The sequence below is a fragment of the Micropterus salmoides genome, unplaced genomic scaffold, assembly GCF_014851395.1.
Source record: "Micropterus salmoides isolate LMB-PRFRI ecotype aquatic unplaced genomic scaffold, ASM1485139v1 Ms_hic_scaffold_16, whole genome shotgun sequence".
In the NCBI taxonomy this organism is placed as follows: domain Eukaryota; kingdom Metazoa; phylum Chordata; class Actinopteri; order Centrarchiformes; family Centrarchidae; genus Micropterus; species Micropterus salmoides.
Genome location: NW_024040707.1, coordinates 23142091 through 23160986, shown reverse-complemented (window position 1 = coordinate 23160986; position 18896 = coordinate 23142091). Strand labels below are relative to the sequence as shown.

The following is an 18896-nucleotide window of genomic DNA, read 5'->3' as shown; positions in this document are numbered from 1 at the left end:
TGTCCAAACCACTTTCAAGATGCTCACACTATAAACATAAGCTAATAGTTGAAAATTATATTTTTATAATTTAGAAAATAGCTATTGCACTAATGAAACACAGTAGGCTCATTAGGTGCTGTGTTTAAGAACAGTTTTAAGGTACTGGCACTTTTCTTGGGCAAATACTCTTCTTCAAATTGCACTACATTAGAGCATTTCAGTTGTCAAAAGCACATGTCGAAACATTTTTCCTGGAGAATTAATCAAATCAAGGATAAATGATACACAGGAGTTTTGTCCGAAACAAAAGGCCCTCTGCCTTACAGTCATCCATGTTTGATATGTTGTAAGTGACCTCGAAACATCTGTAAATTTATTGAGACAAAACTGTAGCTGAAATTTGGCTAAACCTGGAAGAATAGCCATTGAGATTTACTTTATGCAGGCGGGTTTATGAGAAGCAGTTTTCATTTGAAGTGAATTACATTATGGTGAGGTCTGGATGTTTTCTGCTGTGTGTTCTGACTTGATGTCATGACTAAGCTCAGGCACAGCAAAACCCTTGCTGCAGAGTCTGCCTATGGTTGTAATCAGAAAATGATGTGGCTTACCATGCTTTCAACTGCAATATCCAACCCTGCATTAGCCAAAAGATTATTTACCCTTTGAACTCTGACTCATGCTGTTCATGTGATGGCTCACCCACATGCAGTTAAAATGGACTCCAAAATGAGGACAGAATGCATACTCAACCAGTCAGGTTAACTGTCAGCATGATATGAGGATATTGTGTAGAATTGAGTGTAGAATATAAACTGCTTATAATATATAAGTATATTACAGTAAAAACAAAACATTGTTAACTATCCGCCGACTATTATTTATTCAAACTGCACATGCACTGCAGCACTTACAATATTTCTCACACCCTTTACCTTCGTTTCATGCCAAGGTTCTATATACAGCAGGTGCTCAAATAGAGCAAGGCAATGAGTCAATATCCATATATTTCCATATGAGCAAAAGTATCATATTGTTCATTGTGATTCAAAGATCTAACTATTTGACTCTTGATCTAACTTAAATTTTCCACCATTTGTGTTATTGGGCATGTGAATGGGGAAAAGGGAGAGCAGCGCAGGCTGTGTGTCCAGAGTAGCATGAGAAAATGCCAACAAACAAATCCGCCAGCACTAACGTGACCGCCACGTTCATTGTCGCAAGCAGAAGCACAATTCCAAACTGAAGTTGTTGATCATTTGTTGCCCCTACAAGCCATTTAAGAGGAGTGAGGAGTCGGCAGTCAATGGCAGTCAGTAAAATAAGCAACAACGAGAGAATCCCTGCAACCACGAGAGGTCATAAATATGCACCAAAGATATTAGGCTGATGGGTCCAGCAGTATGTGAGATTAGCTGGGGAGAGATAGGCGCACACATGCACAGCGACTGTATACACTTACATTGTCTACACCATAATAATACAGAGATAACCACAGAATCAATGTGTCCTTTATGTCTAATACAACCCACAGTAGGATACAAGCACATCAAGTCCCGTACAGTGACATAAATCAAACCAGAAGTCCTTCCACTGCACTGACAAAAGTCACCTATACTATTTTGACATTTCTAACTTGAATACCAGGGGCAGGGCGAGTTTGGTATAAGCATGTACTGTATGTCATTTTGTTTTTTCAGTTGGGTCATAAATGATTAAGCAATGACACGCCTAATGGCCCAGAAAGGTGACACACATAACAACATGACCATGTGTATAATTCAGCCTGTATACCAAATTTGTCATTAATTGACGAGATTGTTCCTGCAGTGGTATAGTCGGACTGAATGCAGTTTCACTGACAGTGGAAGCACGAATGGTTGGAGGGATCATCGTCAGATGCCTCCTTCTTACAGATAAAGGTAGCATATGTGAATGTGTATGTTATTCAGTCTAAAAGCACATATCTGAAATTTCGATTGATGGCGGCTTTGGAAGAAAAACAACCTCCACAGGACAGATGTGACAGTGCTTTGTAGTGACTTGATCCAACTCAGCATTCATTTTAAGACTTAAAAACCCCGTAACAAGCAGCGGCCCGCAGGTGAGTCAGACATTACAAACTCATGAGTAGCCAGAGTTATGCGAGTTAAGTTTGCCATTGTGGGAGCAGACAGTAACAGCACAGCCCAGTAAGACAGGTGTGGTTTCAGTAATCTGCAGGTGAAAAGTCATTGAGCCAGCAATTACAACCTGCTAAATGTTGATGAAAAATTATTTTTTTAAGAATACTAATACTGTCATTTTTTACAGCAATGCTATCAAGTTCTATAGGATGCCCTCCTCATTAGTAGTTAAAAATGAAAAAATACATCATAGCATTATTGCTTACATGCAAGATATACTCAAAATTTAAATAAAATTCTTAAAGACCAACATGGTCATGATCATATTGTCCCGGTCAGTTTTCACTGAGCATGTCTGCTTTAAGGTACATACATGCTGTTCACACAGACACACATTCACACACACCCTGCCTCTAACCCTACACTCATACATACAGATTCATATAAGACTCTTATGGGATTAAGAGCTGATCAGCAGTGTATGTTAGTCAGCTAGCGGTCACAGGGGCCATCATAAGTCTGCTAAATCACTAACCTTAGACAATTTATTTCAGAAGCAATTTTTGTTATATTTGCTGAAATTCTCTTTACACCCAAGCAGTAATCAATAAATCAAATGTTCTAACACAAAAAAAGGAAAAGGCGCAGGACTGTAAAAAGCACGTTGTTCATTTCATTCCACAAAATGTTTTTGGGGAGTGGCTTAGGAGTGAGGCCCGAAGTGGTGAAGGGGTGGACTTTTATCAGATGGATACTTTCAAAATCTAGCTGTCTCTTGCTAATTTCTCCAAAGTTTCCCACTGTAGCTTTAAGGGGATATTAATCTTTCTCCACTCTGCACAGAAAGAGAAGGTAGAGGGGAGAGAGGAGAGAGGAGAGAAAAGGAGGTGGGGTGGGTTTAATAGAGAAAAGAAGAACCGACAGAGGAAAGGAAAACAAGAATGAAAAGCGTAGAAAGAGACTGAGGTAGTTCAGTAGACAGAAACACAGAAGTAGTAATCTGAGAGTAATGGAGAGAGAAGAATAGAAGAAGAGAAGAGAGAGCAGGACACATGAGTGTGAGCAAAATAAAAGGTCAAAAATAAGAAACGTTTCACACTGCAGGTCTTCATAATCAGTTTTAAATTGCTATTTGCAAATTACGTTTGGAATGGATTCTGATATCAATACCAGCATATAATTTACGTGCAATGTCAACAAGCTGACAGCAATGTCAGAAACATGTGCAGAATAACAAAATACATTGCTTTAATTCTTGAACTTGTACTACCGTTTGTTTGAACACATTTCAGTCACGGTCGGTGCTTGAATTTCTATCAAAAGCTAAACAAGTTCTATGTTTATATTTCTTTTCATTGTTGATGATAGGGACCATAGTTGAATTTGTATATTTTATTTAAAAAGTGTGAGTTGCATTTATGTGACTCAAACTCTAACTCAAACTCAAATTTATTTATATAGCACATTTAAAAACAACACTAGTTGACCAGAGTGCTTTTCCAAATTCAGGATACACAAACAAATATACACGACAAAGACAGTAGAAAAGGTCAAAAATGTCAAAAATAACTCGATTTGAAGGCCAATGAATAGAGGTGGGATATCAGCAAGGACTTGAAAATGTCAGCAGTCCGAGCAGTAAATATTCCAGAGATTAGGAGCAGCCACTGAAAAGGCTCAGTCACCTTTATTTTTTTACCTAGATCTGGGGAGGACTGTGAACATGTCAAGTTTCTTATAAATAAGAAAGTGCCAGCAAATTTAAAATCTTAAAACAGCCCTAAAGCTGACAGTAAGCCAGTGGAGCGAGGCTAAAACTGGGGTAATGTGCTCACGCTTTTTAGTTCCAGTTAGCAGTCGAGCTGCTGCTTTCTGGCAGTCTCTCATCGAGACGTTATAAATGCATGGATTACTCTTTCAAAATCTTTGTGTGGCAGGTAGGGCTTGACTTGCCAATAGTCTCAGCTGGAAGAAACTGGCTTTTACAACAAAACTAATGTTTATCAAATTTAAAACCACCCAGATTCTTGGTAAATGGACAACTATTCATAGTTTTCACATGACGTCACACTCCAATGAAAACGCTCCCTTGGAGGGCAAAAAGACGTTAATTAATTGCTGTTGCCTGCCAAACAATATGCAAATGACACACTGTTACTTTGAGTTTGTTAGTTTTTGCGTTGCCAAAATGCTGGATGGACATTGTTATTTTGGATTTACTAATTGAGGAGATGAGCCTGAGCTGTGTTAGGTGAGGGATTCCCCAGAAGGTAAAAGTAAACATCACCGCAGTCGAGCGGCGGCAGGGACCTGGGAGTTTTTAACGGTAGAAATGCTGCAATGGATGCTGTAACGTTTTGTGGATCGGAAATGCCCAACACTTGCAGTTTGTGTTCATATCTTTCTTTTTCTTAAGTAGAAAGGTGATCCAAATAAAATTTCACTGCTTTTGCAGTGACGGGGGAGTCGCAGTTGGTCTGTTGTTTTGCCCTCCAGGTCATGGCGCATGTCACGTGACTGAAAACTATTAATACGACCTAAAGTACCAATAGCATCTACACAAGCACCTAAATCCCCAGGGCGACCAAACACAACAACCTCAGTCTTACTTTCATTAAGACAGAGACAATTCTGATCCAACCATATTTTAAGATCTCTCAGGCAGTTAAGCATGGACTGAATTGTGTCTTTGACATTGAATTTTACAGGCAAATAGATTTTATATGCAAAGCAATGAACGGAAATACTGTGTTTCTTGAAGATGGACAGAGGTCAATCCAAATGCACTAAAACAGCAGAAATATTTAAAAAACTAAAAGGGGCAAAAACTGGATGATTACCTCTTTACAGTACACAGTGCTGACTATGTTTTGGGTGTATAGGAACATCATATTTGGAATGGAAATCCATTATAATAATGTATTCACCATATTGACAAATTCTGATTTGAGCATTGCTAAATATGTAACAGAGCACCTAGCTGCTCTTTGTTTGAGATTAATGTTTTTTGGGGCATAATCCCTGACAGATAAATGTAATAGACAGATAGATAGATAGATCACATGACAGTGTTCATTAAAATCTCTGTCAATCAACCCTTCCACTTGTAAGCTCCTGCCCTACATCCCATCTATCTTGGTCTTTCCCACTCACTCTCTCTTCGCAACCTTCACTCATTTACATGACAACTAATCCACTGGCCAGCTTAATCCCTCAGCCTCCTCATACACACACACGCACCCACGACTTGTATACATGCACACTTTCTCTCCAACGCACACTCACGCACATACCCAAATACACGTCCCACAAACTCACTCCCACCAGAATCTACAACTTATTTAATAATCTGGATAAACACTGAAGTGCAGAGGTATTGTTATTAGGGGTCCAAGCCCGAGTGGGCTGGGAAGGTTCCCAGTACCAGTGGAGCTGGGCACACAGGAAACGTATGAGAGAGAAGGGATGACCTGCAGCAAAGGGCCTGTCTATAATAAGAGAAGACCCTCATCTAGCAAGGGAGCTTTTAGATTTTCAACAAAATGTAAGATCAATGCTCCACAGCATTTTGAAAGCATTTCGTGGAAGAATGTCGTCTCATGCATAGGCCTCATGCCCTAAATGAACTCTGTCACACATTCAATGGTTGCCATTAAATTTGCACCTGCCAAAGAGTGCATTTATGGACTGCACAAAATGTTACACAAATTCTGTGCTGTGCAAGCGTCTTCTTCTTAAACTGCCAGGTAAAACCACACTATATTAACAACAACAAACACAATGAAAGGAGGACCGTCAAATGAAAGTGTGTGCAACCCTTGTCTCAGGCTATCTATGGTATATCCACTTAATATAAGAAGAAAGAGTAAGTAGGGCTACAACAACACATTTTGAATGCGCCACTGATGAAAACCTGATAAAAAAAACATCAATTAATGACAAATTGAAGGTGATTAGACATCTCATCTCTGAAAGCAGAAAAGAGCAGTGTGACGTGACTCTTACATTCTCGCAGAAATGCAAAAAGCTACACAAACACATTCAAACTTTCTCTTTCATAGACACCACACATCCTGTACATTGTGCAGTGAGTGATGAGCATAGACTTGGACAGCATGAATAATCCCCATCTGTTCAGGGAACATGTTACGTTTCTCTGTGCCTGTCTCTCACTCGCTCATTCCACACGCACTCACACTCCCAAACATACACACACACACACACACACACACAATCTCCTATGAAGCTAAGAAGGTCCCTTGCCAGCCTCAGATAAAAAAGCAAATGTTCGCACTGCATGACAAAGTCCTCTGAGGACATTGCTACCAGAGATGGGGACTCAAGTCCGACTTAAGTCGCAAACACAGTGACTTGAGACTCGACTTGAGACTCGTCCTCAAAAGACTTCAGACTTGACTCGGACTCGAGGTGCAGGACTTGTAAACAATGTTTATTTTTAGGAAACGTCTGATGAGCTTACTGTTAAAGGTATGTTCACAATGATGAATGCAAAGATGCGAATTACAGCGAAAGAGGCATTTATTGCGAAATTCGCTGGTTCGCGCAAGTTCAAATTTTTCAACTTGGGGAGAAATTTGCTTGACACGATGTTGTGAAAGCCTATCAGCAGTGAGAGTGTCCAAACGTCACCGGCGGCTTCGGAATATTGTTTCGAGAAGACCAGGCGAGCGGTGTAATGACAATCTGCTGGCCAACAGAGAGCTGCTGAAGAACGGGGAAGTGTACGGGGAGCAGTGCTGCAGCTTTCAGACAAATAAACACCTGTCGTCTGTCTGGATTATGCTCTGACAACTTCGCCGTTTACCCGCGGGAGGAGCTCAGAGTTAACTGCTTTTATTAAATTAGCTTTTTACTTTAGTTTTTGGAATTACAACTTGATTTATCTTCACTCGCACTTCTCGGCAGCTAGCTTCCATTCCGGTTCCACTGTTGTTGATAGCTCGGATGGCACCAGGGTTCTGCTGGACTACTACTTCATATTTATATAAAAAACGGACAAAACTGGACATTACTGGGAGAAAAGAAAGCGAGGAGGTTGAACTACCTGGTGAGTTCAGAAAACATGTGTCTTTAACTTTATTCCAGCTATCGTTGTACTTTACTGTGAACAGGTTAGCATAGCCCTGATCAATCCGAACTCCATTCAGAAAACGAAAAAAGTTGTTGACAGACCTGACAAATCATGAATTTTATGTCTAACAAAATGGCATCGTATTGTAGTTATTTCGGCATCAGTTTGATCCGTTTATTGTAATTAAATCACAGCAAAGGGTTTACTTTGGGTTCATATAGCTGTAGTATCGCTTAAAACGCACTGTGTGTGAACACCCAGGTTAAAAAGAAGTGCTCTTAAAGGCACTGAAAATATACTACAAAATTCACATAGTATGCTTATAGTACATTCATACTCCTAACATGCTTACTACAAGTATATTAAAGATATATTCTCCTGAGCTTTAACATACTTCTCAAAAGTATACTTTGAATAAATTGGTAATAAATATATACTTAATTAAACTTTTAATAAATATGCTTAAATAAAAGTATATTTTTCACAACATTTTAGTCTATTTATTAAAAATATATTTATTTAACTCTTAGTAAATACTGTTTAGGTGTACTTCGTGGAAGTACATTGTTAAACACTTTTAGTGGGTTAAAAATATATTTATGCCAAACATGCTTCATTGTGTAGGCTACTGCAAAATATTGTAATTATTTATGTAATTGCCACATGTTTCAGTCTGATTTCCAGAAGTATTATTTTTAAAACTTTTTCTTTTAACATTAAAATGTATTTTTCAAAAGCACATTATTATTTTTTATTTCTTTAAATTTTTTTAATCAGGTAAATAGCCTGTTGAGATCAGAGACCTCTTTCATAAAGGTAACCTGGCCCAGAAGGAAGTAGCACATGTTGTTAACTTAACAAACAAACAACAACATTTAGTAATAAGCATACTTTAAATCATAATGTAGTTATACTTGTTTCTGTGTGTAAACAGTAAACACATGTGTACACAGGGGAAAAGTGTGCCCATTCAACCTGACCAATCAGAATCAAGGTTTTCAAATCAACGACCCAATCACACAGCGTGAAAGTCCGCTTCATGAAAGTTAACGTGTTTACTGTCGTTGAGAGGGAAGCTAGTTTTGGCCAGAAATCATTTTGTTTCTCAGGTTTCATTTGCTTTACTTTACCGACTCGGACTTGGCGAACTTATTATGTCTGTGGTGTCCACAGACATAATAAGAGAAGAACACTGAAGAGAAGAATATCCGGTCAGCTCCCTGCAGAAGTTAAATGTGAAAAGAGCTAAAGAGGCGTGGCTGGCAGGGACAAGCAGGAGAGGACAGACGCAGATACTGCCGGCAAAAATCTTTCTTGGTAAGTTTATTATTGTTAGCAAGACAACACAATTGTGTAAGTTAAGGAAAGTTGAGCTCACTCTGGGTTTGAAAATATTTTCCTTGGTGGATAGCTCTGGTGTGCATTAGCTAATGCTAGCACGTGGATTAATATATTTGTTAGCTAACGTTAGTTAGCATGTGAATAGCTTCATAGTGTAGACAGCAACTTTCGTCTGCCTTAAACAGTGTTGGGAGTAACGCATTACAAAAGAAACGCAATTAACGTTACAGTAATTAATTAACAGCAGTTTTTAATGTTTAATGTTTTTGTCTACTGCAATGCCTGACCACATGATATAATAGCATGCGATGTTTTATAAACTGCTCAACTTTATGTCCATTTGTGTGGTCATAGATTAACTTTTAAAAGTTGAACCTACCCTTTGCCAACTTTAACCAACTAAATGCCAAACCCAGAATTTCCTGTCTTAGCTCAAGAAAAGTAAATAAAGAATAATAATAAAGATTTGCTATAAGAATAGAATTACAGTGTTGTTATGCAAATGAAGAACTAAACTAGGTGGAAGTACTGGCCTAACTGAATATTTATTATATCTCATTTGCAACTGCATTTCTTTTCTTTTAGAGCTTCCTGGGATCGTTGCTTCACTCAGATGGCTTAGAGGCCACAAAAACCTCAAAGAACCAGCTGGCTCCTGCACACCATCACTGTTTTTGCCTTGTCAACAGGGCTAAATAAACAAATATTCTTGTGAAAATATAATTATATTTAAAATATTGTTATACATTAAGTAATTGGCTACTTTTGTACTTCGCTGTGTTAATGTGAAATGACATGTAGACAGCACAGTTGTTAAGCAAGTCTGAATGTTTGTGTTATTTCTTGTACCTGTTCAATGACAGTTTATCCAGCTCCTCGGCTGAATGTGCAGTAGTGTTTATGTAATGTTTTTGATCATGTTGTAATGGAAGAACTGGGCATTAACTGGGAGGGGTCCCTTGTGGAAAACCAATTCACCTGAACCTAAACAGTTAGCATTATCAGAACAGTTAGACATGATATCAGATGAAAATCTGATAGTGGTTGTTAGTTAATTAGAGGTAATATTGCTTTGATATAGACAAAATATTTCCTTTTCCCTTCCACAGATGCTGTGTGATAAAGCAGTTTCCAAATCTCATAGTGTCAATGCAACGAGTCCTACTCAAAGATAAGCGACCCTCCACTCCAAGGATAAGGATTGTGACCTGTTTCAGTTTCAGTTTGGTTCCACCATTTGTACTGCATGCTTGTGACGGAGTACCTTCACTACAGCTGAGTAAGCGCTTGGGCTGCCATACAAATTAGATTTTTATTATTATGCTAAAAGACCATTTTGCAAGGTATTTTTAATGCATTAATAATGCATTATTTTCATACTGAATGGTTTCATAAAGCAGCTTCCCAAGATATTAATAGTGGCTCTTGGAGTACAATAGTAATAAATTACAAATATACGGAAATGCTAATAAAAATGTTAAGGGAACATTTTACAACAATTTAAAATATTTAAACTATTCTTCAAGTATAGCATAAAGGGGTATTTTAAGTTAAATTTAAAAAAGTATATTTAAATTACAATAAAGGTACTTAAAATAGGTCCATTTTAACACAACTAAGTATATTAAAATATATTGCAATTATCTTAAAGTTGACTTTAAGTATTTCTAAAATGAGACTTAACATACTTTAAGTTGCATAGTTGTTCAAGTTGTCCAAAATAACACACTGAATATACACTTAGTATAGTACAATTAAAATATGATAAGTGCTTCTTAAGTATATTTTTTTTTCAGTTGGGCACTAATGTCCAGCGGTCAAACTTGCGTAAGTAAAGCGAGGCGAATATTAAATTTGCTTTCAGTGTGAACACACCTTAACACGTAGTATTAGCACAGCCACACGTGAGAGAGGACAACAAACACCAGCAGCTGCTGAGTCATTCGTCATAAACCTTGGCTTTAAAACTTCATACAACAAGACCCAAACACAAAATAACAAGCGCCAAATGCAAAGTAGGTTAGTAAACATGTTTAGCTCAGCATTGGCTATCTAACGTTAGCTTGCTTCATGCTTTAGCTACGACCTACCGGACGGAGGCTAACTCTGACTGTTGGGAGTTATTATTAATGTTGGCTGCAAACAGGTTACAGGTTTATTGTTGATCAACATTACAGTTTAATCTAGTTATAACGTCACACTGGGTTTGAGAGTCAGCGGATTGTGTTGACTTACAGTAGTTAATAAGCTGATATTAATTGCATTGCACATTACATGGTTGTGCTCTGTAAGTAAAAAAAAAAACAGGTAACAGTTACAGAATGGCTTATAGCTAAGCAGCCTGTATTGAACGCAGCAGGTGAAACAATATTCATTATAACTACGAGAGACTTGAGACTTGACTTAGACTCTTGCTCAAAGACTTGTAAGCTACTATCAACAAAATTATCCTGCTCTTTTAGCAATATAATCTGAGGTGAAATGCATTTCATTGAAGTGAACTGAACAAACACAAAACTTGACAAGAGCAGAAGCTTTCCTTCCTAATTCTGGGTTGCCATTGCTTTTATATACTGTAGTCACATGGCCAATTATCTGTCATCAGTTCATGCAGACAATATTTGTTCTGTCTAGTTCTGTTCTGACTACAAACACAAAGGAAAGCTCTAGTAAGACATCAAACCCAACTTTTATGGTTAAAGTTACTACTTTGTGTCGCTCAGACAAGGGGAAAAACCTGAATTGGACATATTGTGAATTTATGTAGTTATTAGAACTGAGGTTCAGGAACAAGACCACACCTCTCTCACTAATCCAACCACACCCGTGCTTCACTCATTTCATTCTCCTGTGCCTCTCCAATCCAATCACTAGCACATACGTATATAAGCCGGTCTAACCCCTTCTTCTGCCGTTCCTCAGTTCTCACATCCCTCCCCCCCAAACCCTCTTTCTCTCCTCTTTCAATGGTGGCCCAGTGGACAGCACTGTGGCCTCACAGCAAGAAGGTCCTGGGTCCAGACCTCGGTCAGCCCAGGCCTTTCTGTGTGGAGTGTGCACATTGTGTTTGTGTGGTGTTTCCTCCCACCATCAAAGACATACATGCTAACCAAAGTAATTGTTGTTTAATTGTTTTTTTTTTCTACCACAGGAACTACAGGGGGATCATAAGCAAGACGCTTATAGAGATGTGTCCCCACCCTGAGTCTCGACCCCAGGGTTCCTAGCCGCTCCGGCTACACGACCCAGATCAACCCATTTCATCACTACCTTCTTGACCCCTTGATTCCTTTCCCTCCATGCATTCATCCCCGATCCTTCTCTCTAATCAAATAAACTACATACCTTATTGGCGTGGTCTTAGTTAGTGAACTGACAGCTCTTGGCCACCATTGCTGACAGTTACACTGAAATAAAATCCAATGCTATCTGGCATAGGCTGTTAGCTCAAATATCAGCATCAGTCCTAACTGCAGTTTGTGTTCACTTCATTTTGTTCTGCTTTTCAAGCACTGGGAACCACTAGCTGTTGGACATCGTCATCTTGCTGCTTTGCTATAGATTTCAACAAGAATATCAATTGAGGGTAATATGTAATCATAGTTGGCTTCATACTTTGTATTGTATTGAATGGTAATATTTATCATTTTGTTTATAGTTTGATAATAATTACGTAGAAGAAACTGGTTTTCATCTCTGCCTCTCTGTCTTTTCACCTCAGTGATGCTCTCGCACCATGGGGAGGTGCTGTGACATACAGAGGGATGACCCGCTGGGTATGTGTGTAGATGTGTGTGCACCAGGGTTTGTGTGTGTCAACAAAACAATGAAACCCGACACATCAATCCAAATATTGCCGGGAAAGCACTCTGACGCAACCCACACGTCAAGCCAATCACACTCATGCAAAGGTGTTGTGTCTAGTCTTTGTGTGTAATCCGGCTGATGACAAATAGTGGCACGAGAAGCCAGAAGAACAGTGCAAAACAATCTGCATGGCTTGTTGCCACCAGGGTTAAGTTTGAAAATATGTTCATTGATAATGTTGCAGAACTGACTCTGTTCAAGTGAGATTTTCCAGATTTTAATGCAGAGAAAAAAATAAAACTTTAAATTACTACATTTTTTTATTCAAGCAAATTCAGGTGCAACATCAAGCATGTTCTGAATGTTCTCCCTGCTTCTAAGTGTGTGTTGTTTCACACAAGTAAACAACTAAGAATGCAGCTTTTTTTTAAATAACTTTTTTGCAGGTCACCCTATTTCCACTGCTTTTTACCTGTATGTATTTTCTATTCAAAACCCAAGTTGCCAAGATTGAATACTCCGCCAGATAAGTGCACTTCTGCCTATTCCAGAACTTTATCACAATGTGTTCTTTGACAGTCCCATGCAGCTTAATACATTTTGTGGTTACAGAAAATACACTTTTTTGGCCAATGGGTTATTTCTGACCCCTTAGCAAACCCTTACAACAACAGGGACACACACATGGCAGTACACTGTAATAAGGGATGGCCACTCACCAGTTCTTGGTTGGTAGAGTTGGAGTCGTCTCCAGGAAAGGGGATGTAGATGGCTAAGGCCACACAGTTGGCAAAAATAGACAGCAGTATAAAGATATCAAATGGTCTGAAAGAGACAAAGACTGTTAAGGGAAAAACGCTAATAGTATCAGAGGTTTAGAAGTTAGAGAATCCTTGGGAATAGAAGTTTTGTATATATTTAAACCTTCTATGAAGGTATCGTATATTAAATTGATAACAGGCGTGCTTATTAACATTATGTGTATTGTGTCATTTTTGGTGAATCAGAATCAGACTCCAATCAGAAACCCGCAACAGCCAATGAGAGTGAGCTCTCCAGAAAGTGTCATCAATAAATATAAAATGTATTATGTCTGAAGTCACTTTGATCACACAAGTTTCTGTGAGATTCCAAGTCTCGGGAATTGCTACTCTGAAATTGTTTAGTATAAACACCAAGTGTGTGGTCGTGCATCTTAACTGAATCCTGAATTCCTGTAGTGTGCAACAGGCATTAGCTTTCGAACAAAGCTACCTCTTACGTATTTAAAGTAGGCAATTTCTATTGTAACAGTAAAGTTATGGTCCATTATTTCAAGTTATACATTCATTCCTTACCCACACACACACAACCAGCCATGCACTATTCTATGAAGCAATTTATCCATTCAAATAAACATAATCCATTCAGACACCCAAGCATCTGGAATCCATCCATTCAAGAAAAACCTCTATCTCTGGGCTAAAGGATACTTCCACTCCACCAGGCTGATGCAGGCCCTGCGGATCGGGTTGTTGAGGGTGAGGCAGAACAGAGCTCTGGGCGGTCTGCTGTTAGTAGATCCTCCCTGCTTTTTGCTTTTGGCGTACTGCTGCCTCTTCCTCTGCGCCAGTGAGCCCACAGGAGCTGGTGCAGTGGTGCAAACTGAGGGCTGTGAACTCATGTCGGGCTTTGCACCATCGCCCTGTGCTTGACGAGCAGCGTTAATGGCAGCATGCCAAGCAAAGACAGGGTTGACACCTGAACCAGTGCCACCAAGGCCCTGAATGCCACTGTTGGCCCCGTGGAGGCCACAGGAGGAGCCGACAGGTTTGCCAGTGCTGGGTGGGGCCTGCAGGGGCTCTGGTGCATGGAGTTGGTGTAGACGGGTGTGGCTTTCTGACCAGAGCGCTGAGGCGTCAGTGGAGGGAGTGGACCTTCTGTTGTTGGCATACTGTGCCCCTGGAGGGGGAGGTTGGGGGAGACGTAAGAGAAAATGGTTATAACATTTTGAGGCTGAGTGTGAGTCTAAACAAAAACACCCACAAACATCATGTTCCCCATGCAACAGTTGATGTTGTGTTATTGCATTTCAGAAAGCCAAATGTGAGCATTTTGCACATAGCAATTCTACTCATAGAAGCTTTAATATTAACAACTCAAAATAGGTGTCATTTACCACAGAGTTAATGTCATATACTGCTGAAATTGTTTTAGAATAGGAGAGAGAAATGCTTTCCAGAAGAGGTCAAATATAAAGTGCAATAAGAAATTATAATGTTGCATAAGAATGCCAGCATGGAGAGCAAAATCAACAATGTTTTACTAAGCATTTATACAGCCATATCATAACTAATAACCAATGGGAGAGGGGGAAAGGCACATACAAATGTAACTTAAACAAACATTTTTGTTATCAACTTGTTTTCTTTTGTAAATTGTGACCAAGATGGTGTTCTGAGTGGGCCATTTTACAGTTAAAAAATACATTTGTCAGTGCTTTCAGTATTATTTTTCTGTTTTTATAAACCTTACATATATCTTTGACATATATATACAGCAATTTCTTGTTACTTATTGGAGAGGGTATATATTGAAACTGATATATCTGCAATAATAATAAGCTAATACTGGCCGATAATATTGGCATGGACACCTTTCATCAGTGCCTGACAACTTTATACAGTTTTTAAAACTTCATGTTGGTGGCTCCAACCTACTATTATTACATGAGCAAAAACACTCATGTTTAACGACAGCTGGTGCTTTTGACAACAAAGGTGAAAGAAAGGCAAACAAGCACAAATTTGTGAGTCTGAGTTTCTTAATACAGAGTGCTCACTTGGCCTTGAGTTAAGAAGTATGTGTATTTGAAATTAAAATGACATGTTTTCATTTTCTGTAAGCAGAGAAGTGCCAGAATTTCATTTGGGAAAACTGTAAAATACAGAGTTTCAATTAGGCACCTGGAGATTCATTTCACATTAAAGGCCACCCATTACAACTTTAATACTCGCAGAAAATGAAGGCCCACCCGCACAAAAGAAGATCAAAACTGAATGAAGAAGAAGAAGAAAAGGGCTGGTTTGAAGGGAGTGTGGAAGAGACAGAGAGAGAGCGGGACAGCCTGCAGAGAGAGTCATTAAAATCAATGCGAACCAGAGTGCAAAAGACAGTGCCCTTGACACAGTCACTTTGGTTTACTGCAATTCTACAGCAGAATCACATCAGGGACTACTGTCCCTGTCACAGCCAACCAACAGCTTTTTATGCCATCCACCTAAAACAGCTCTCACACTGAGATGTTCAAATCAAAACACTGATCATTAATCATAATGATGAGTGAAGCCCATAATGAACAATGTGGAGAAAGGGTGAATAAATGGACAATCAACCAAAGAAAAGCAGAGATTTAAAAACTATTGCTAACAGAAAGTCCACATGATATTCCTTGTCAGAGTCATCTGATCTTTAATCTCTGATCTGTTAATTCAAGTGATTTGCTTAATTGTACTGTATTTTATTTGTCCAAGTCCAAGCTTATGTTAAAGTTAAGACAACTCTGAGCATGCATTTTAAAGATAAAATACTGAGCAAGGTAATGTAGGCCTATCAAAATTAGGCTATTATCAGGGAAAATGTCTCAACATAGCAGTCTCACTTGAATTTACCCTGAAGTCAGTCTGATGGAAAGACATGCATAGAAACTACATTTCAACACAAATTCACAATTTCTAATCTATATGATTGGGCTCATACTTCTGCAGACCCTCCTCATTCCACGACATAAGATCACCACAGGTGCAAAATAACGAGCGCACGCCTGTTTAATGATGATCGCATCAGTAAATAACATGACCTGACATTTCTGGGATGTAATGGGAATTATCCCAGCAGTTCTGTTGGACGTCGCACATCTGTCATACAGTGCAGGATAACAACTGTTGACTCTCTGCTGCTGTTCTCAACTTCTTTTCCACCTGTGGTGGCTTTTTAAAACAGCACTTCTAACCCCCAGAAACTATTTGGTTTTTTTTAATAACGGGGTTTGCTTGAAAAGTTCATTTAGCGTCTCTCCGTTCATTCTGGGGAGCGCACAAATCCAAAACATCCTCCACAAACTGTCACGTGGTTTCAAAAAACGACCACTTGACCGTAATAGGTTTAGTCCAAACATAGTCAACCATTTTTTGGAGAACTAGCCGCAACTCGTTTCCCAATGGATTTGATGACTGTTGTCATTACAATCATGCAGCTTACAATGTTAATACTCAAATCTGTGGACTAAATAAGTATCAAAAAATAGAAAAAGACACGACTCAGAGCATATAATCACACAGAGTGACCGGACATCTAGAGAATAAACCAAATGAGCGCTCTCGCCCCCTCTCGCAGCGCTCCAACTCTCCTCCTGCGCTCCACGCACGGTTTTTTACCTTCAGACTGTTCATCTGCTTCTTGCATCCTCGAATCCACATTGAAAAGATGCGTTTTAAATCCAACTCATCGTTGGAAAAAACATCCCGAGGTGTCGACGCGCGAGCCAGAAAGGAGCCTTTAACCTGAATTATGAAATGTTTTCCGAGCGCAAACCCTGAGAGGAGCGCCAAACATTTTTGCCACATCCGGGTGCCTGCCTGCAGATTCACTGTGGATCCGAGAGGACGCGCTGACAGCAGCAGTCAATCCACTGCTGTCAATTATTCTAACTGTGGCTGGGTATAGACAGTTAGGCCTACAAGTCAGAGCAATCACGGGCTACCCGGAATCACATTCAAACTGCATATGCACCTGTTGCCGCCCATTAAACGTAACAAGCACGTTATAAAAAATCTCAACTCTAAAGTGAAGTCTGGCAGGATTACCAGATGTTTTCAGATGGACAAAGCTAATGATTTATGCTTTTAAAACCGTAAAACAACAGTCACGAATAAATTGGGTGGCATGTGAATGGAGACAAGAAATCCGTCTAGCATAGGCTATAGGCTAAAACTGGGGAGTTGACAACAAACAACTACTAGAGTCAACAAGAAGTCAGTCTGTTGCTAATTTACTTGAAAACATTGTAACAACGTCTGGAGCCTATAAATTAGGCAGCAGGTGACACAGTGAAGCAAATACACATAAATATGTGTGTATCTGTGTCTGTAAACTACCAAAGCATGGCATTTGAACGTGTAGCCTTGTAGTATGTTGTTGGCCATTTATGGCTTGTATGTAGTAGGCTATTGAATCTGTCTAATCTATGTTTCTGTAAATGTTTTAGGGGATTGCTTTAAATGCGTCAGATGACCCACTCCAATGCAAGAGTCCATTTAGATGGAAAACTAGTTAAGAGTTACTCTGACTTTCCCCTGTCAGTGTAGCCTAATTTCTGGATAGGAGGATAAACGCCATGCCCTCATCCTATCCATCCGGTAAAGCTAAGTAGTTACTGTATTCCAGGTCCTTGGACTTACCCCTCAGGGGTCTTCCCCTTATAATGAACGGCATTCTGTCACCTGGCTCTTCGCTGGGGCCTCATAGCGCCGTTTTCTACCCTCACTCCGCGGCGATTCGAGAGGAAATGTGTTGTCGGAGCTGTGCTGGAAGGTTACCAGTGATTGGATTACCTGTGCCTGTATGGAGGATAACAGTTTCACGGTAGAGCCTAATCCTCCGATTAAAATCCCTGCTCCAATGTTCCCTAAACAGAGGCAGGCATCTGCAGCTCAACTGGACCAAATAAGCGATCAGAGAATTGTGCGTTTTTCTTTCTGAGTGTAATGATGGTTTTAAAGTAGGTTATTCTATCCAAATCTAAATAAATAAATAGCTACACAGAGGAATTTAAATTGTGCTTACATTGATATTTTTGCCAGTACCAGTGTGTTATTTTGGTTAGGCTGCAGACAACTAAAAAGTAAGAATTAGGCTAACTACAGAAACGTTGTCACACATGTCAGCATGCTAACACCTCTTCACTTGTGATGCACCAAGATTCTCAGGTTAAAGCCCACATGTCAGACTGGACCCAAAAATAAGTATTGCAGCGCAGCCCTGTGGTAGCTTATTTATGTAACATGAAGGTAGGGTAGCCTACAGTTAATAAGTTAATAGTTTTCTGCAGATACATGGTCTTTAATCATTAGAAAGATTACATCCGTCCTTGGTTCACTTCATTAGTGCAAAAGTCAAATGTATTTAATGATCACAAAAAGCCTATCTCCGGTGGGTGCCATAGTCTATACATTTGTTCACTTGATTAATACGACTTTTTTTTCCCCTAAGTATTAATACAAAATGTAGGCCTAATAATTTGCGTAGTTTTAATTGGTTTAATTTAATATAAAAGGCACACAGACACAGCAGTAAGCAAATTATTTGGCCAAATAGCATAATTATCAGTTGTTTTTGCCAGGTTTGCACCTTAAAACAAATTTTATTATCATGAATGCGTGGATTCATTAAATTAATTTATTAAAACATTCCGTTTTTAACAATTTGGGAATAACCTCATTTACGTATCAGATTAATGTCGGAAACTTTTTTGAGAGCCGTGATTTTCGGGGACAGCGGAAGTTATAAGT

At 39.2% G+C, this 18896-nt stretch overlaps 1 protein-coding gene and 1 long non-coding RNA gene across 2 annotated transcripts in view; one reads left to right on the top strand and one right to left on the bottom strand.

Moving 5' to 3' along the window:
* cacna1db (calcium channel, voltage-dependent, L type, alpha 1D subunit, b) overlaps positions 1-18135 on the bottom strand; it is a 103068-nt gene extending 84933 nt beyond the window's left edge. Inside the window, exons 1-3 of the mRNA XM_038722976.1 lie at positions 17787-18135; positions 13821-14289; positions 13068-13173 (exon numbers count right to left, since the gene is read on the bottom strand). Coding sequence (XP_038578904.1) covers positions 13068-13173; positions 13821-14289; positions 17787-17820 — 609 coding nt within the window. The 5' untranslated portion in view covers positions 17821-18135. The remainder of the gene's footprint in view (positions 1-13067; positions 13174-13820; positions 14290-17786) is intronic.
* On the top strand, positions 9342-11890 carry LOC119905706. The gene is made up of 2 exons (XR_005444869.1): positions 9342-9820; positions 11693-11890. It is a non-coding gene; the product is annotated as an uncharacterized LOC119905706 (long non-coding RNA).
* Positions 18136-18896: the final 761 nt, after the last annotated feature.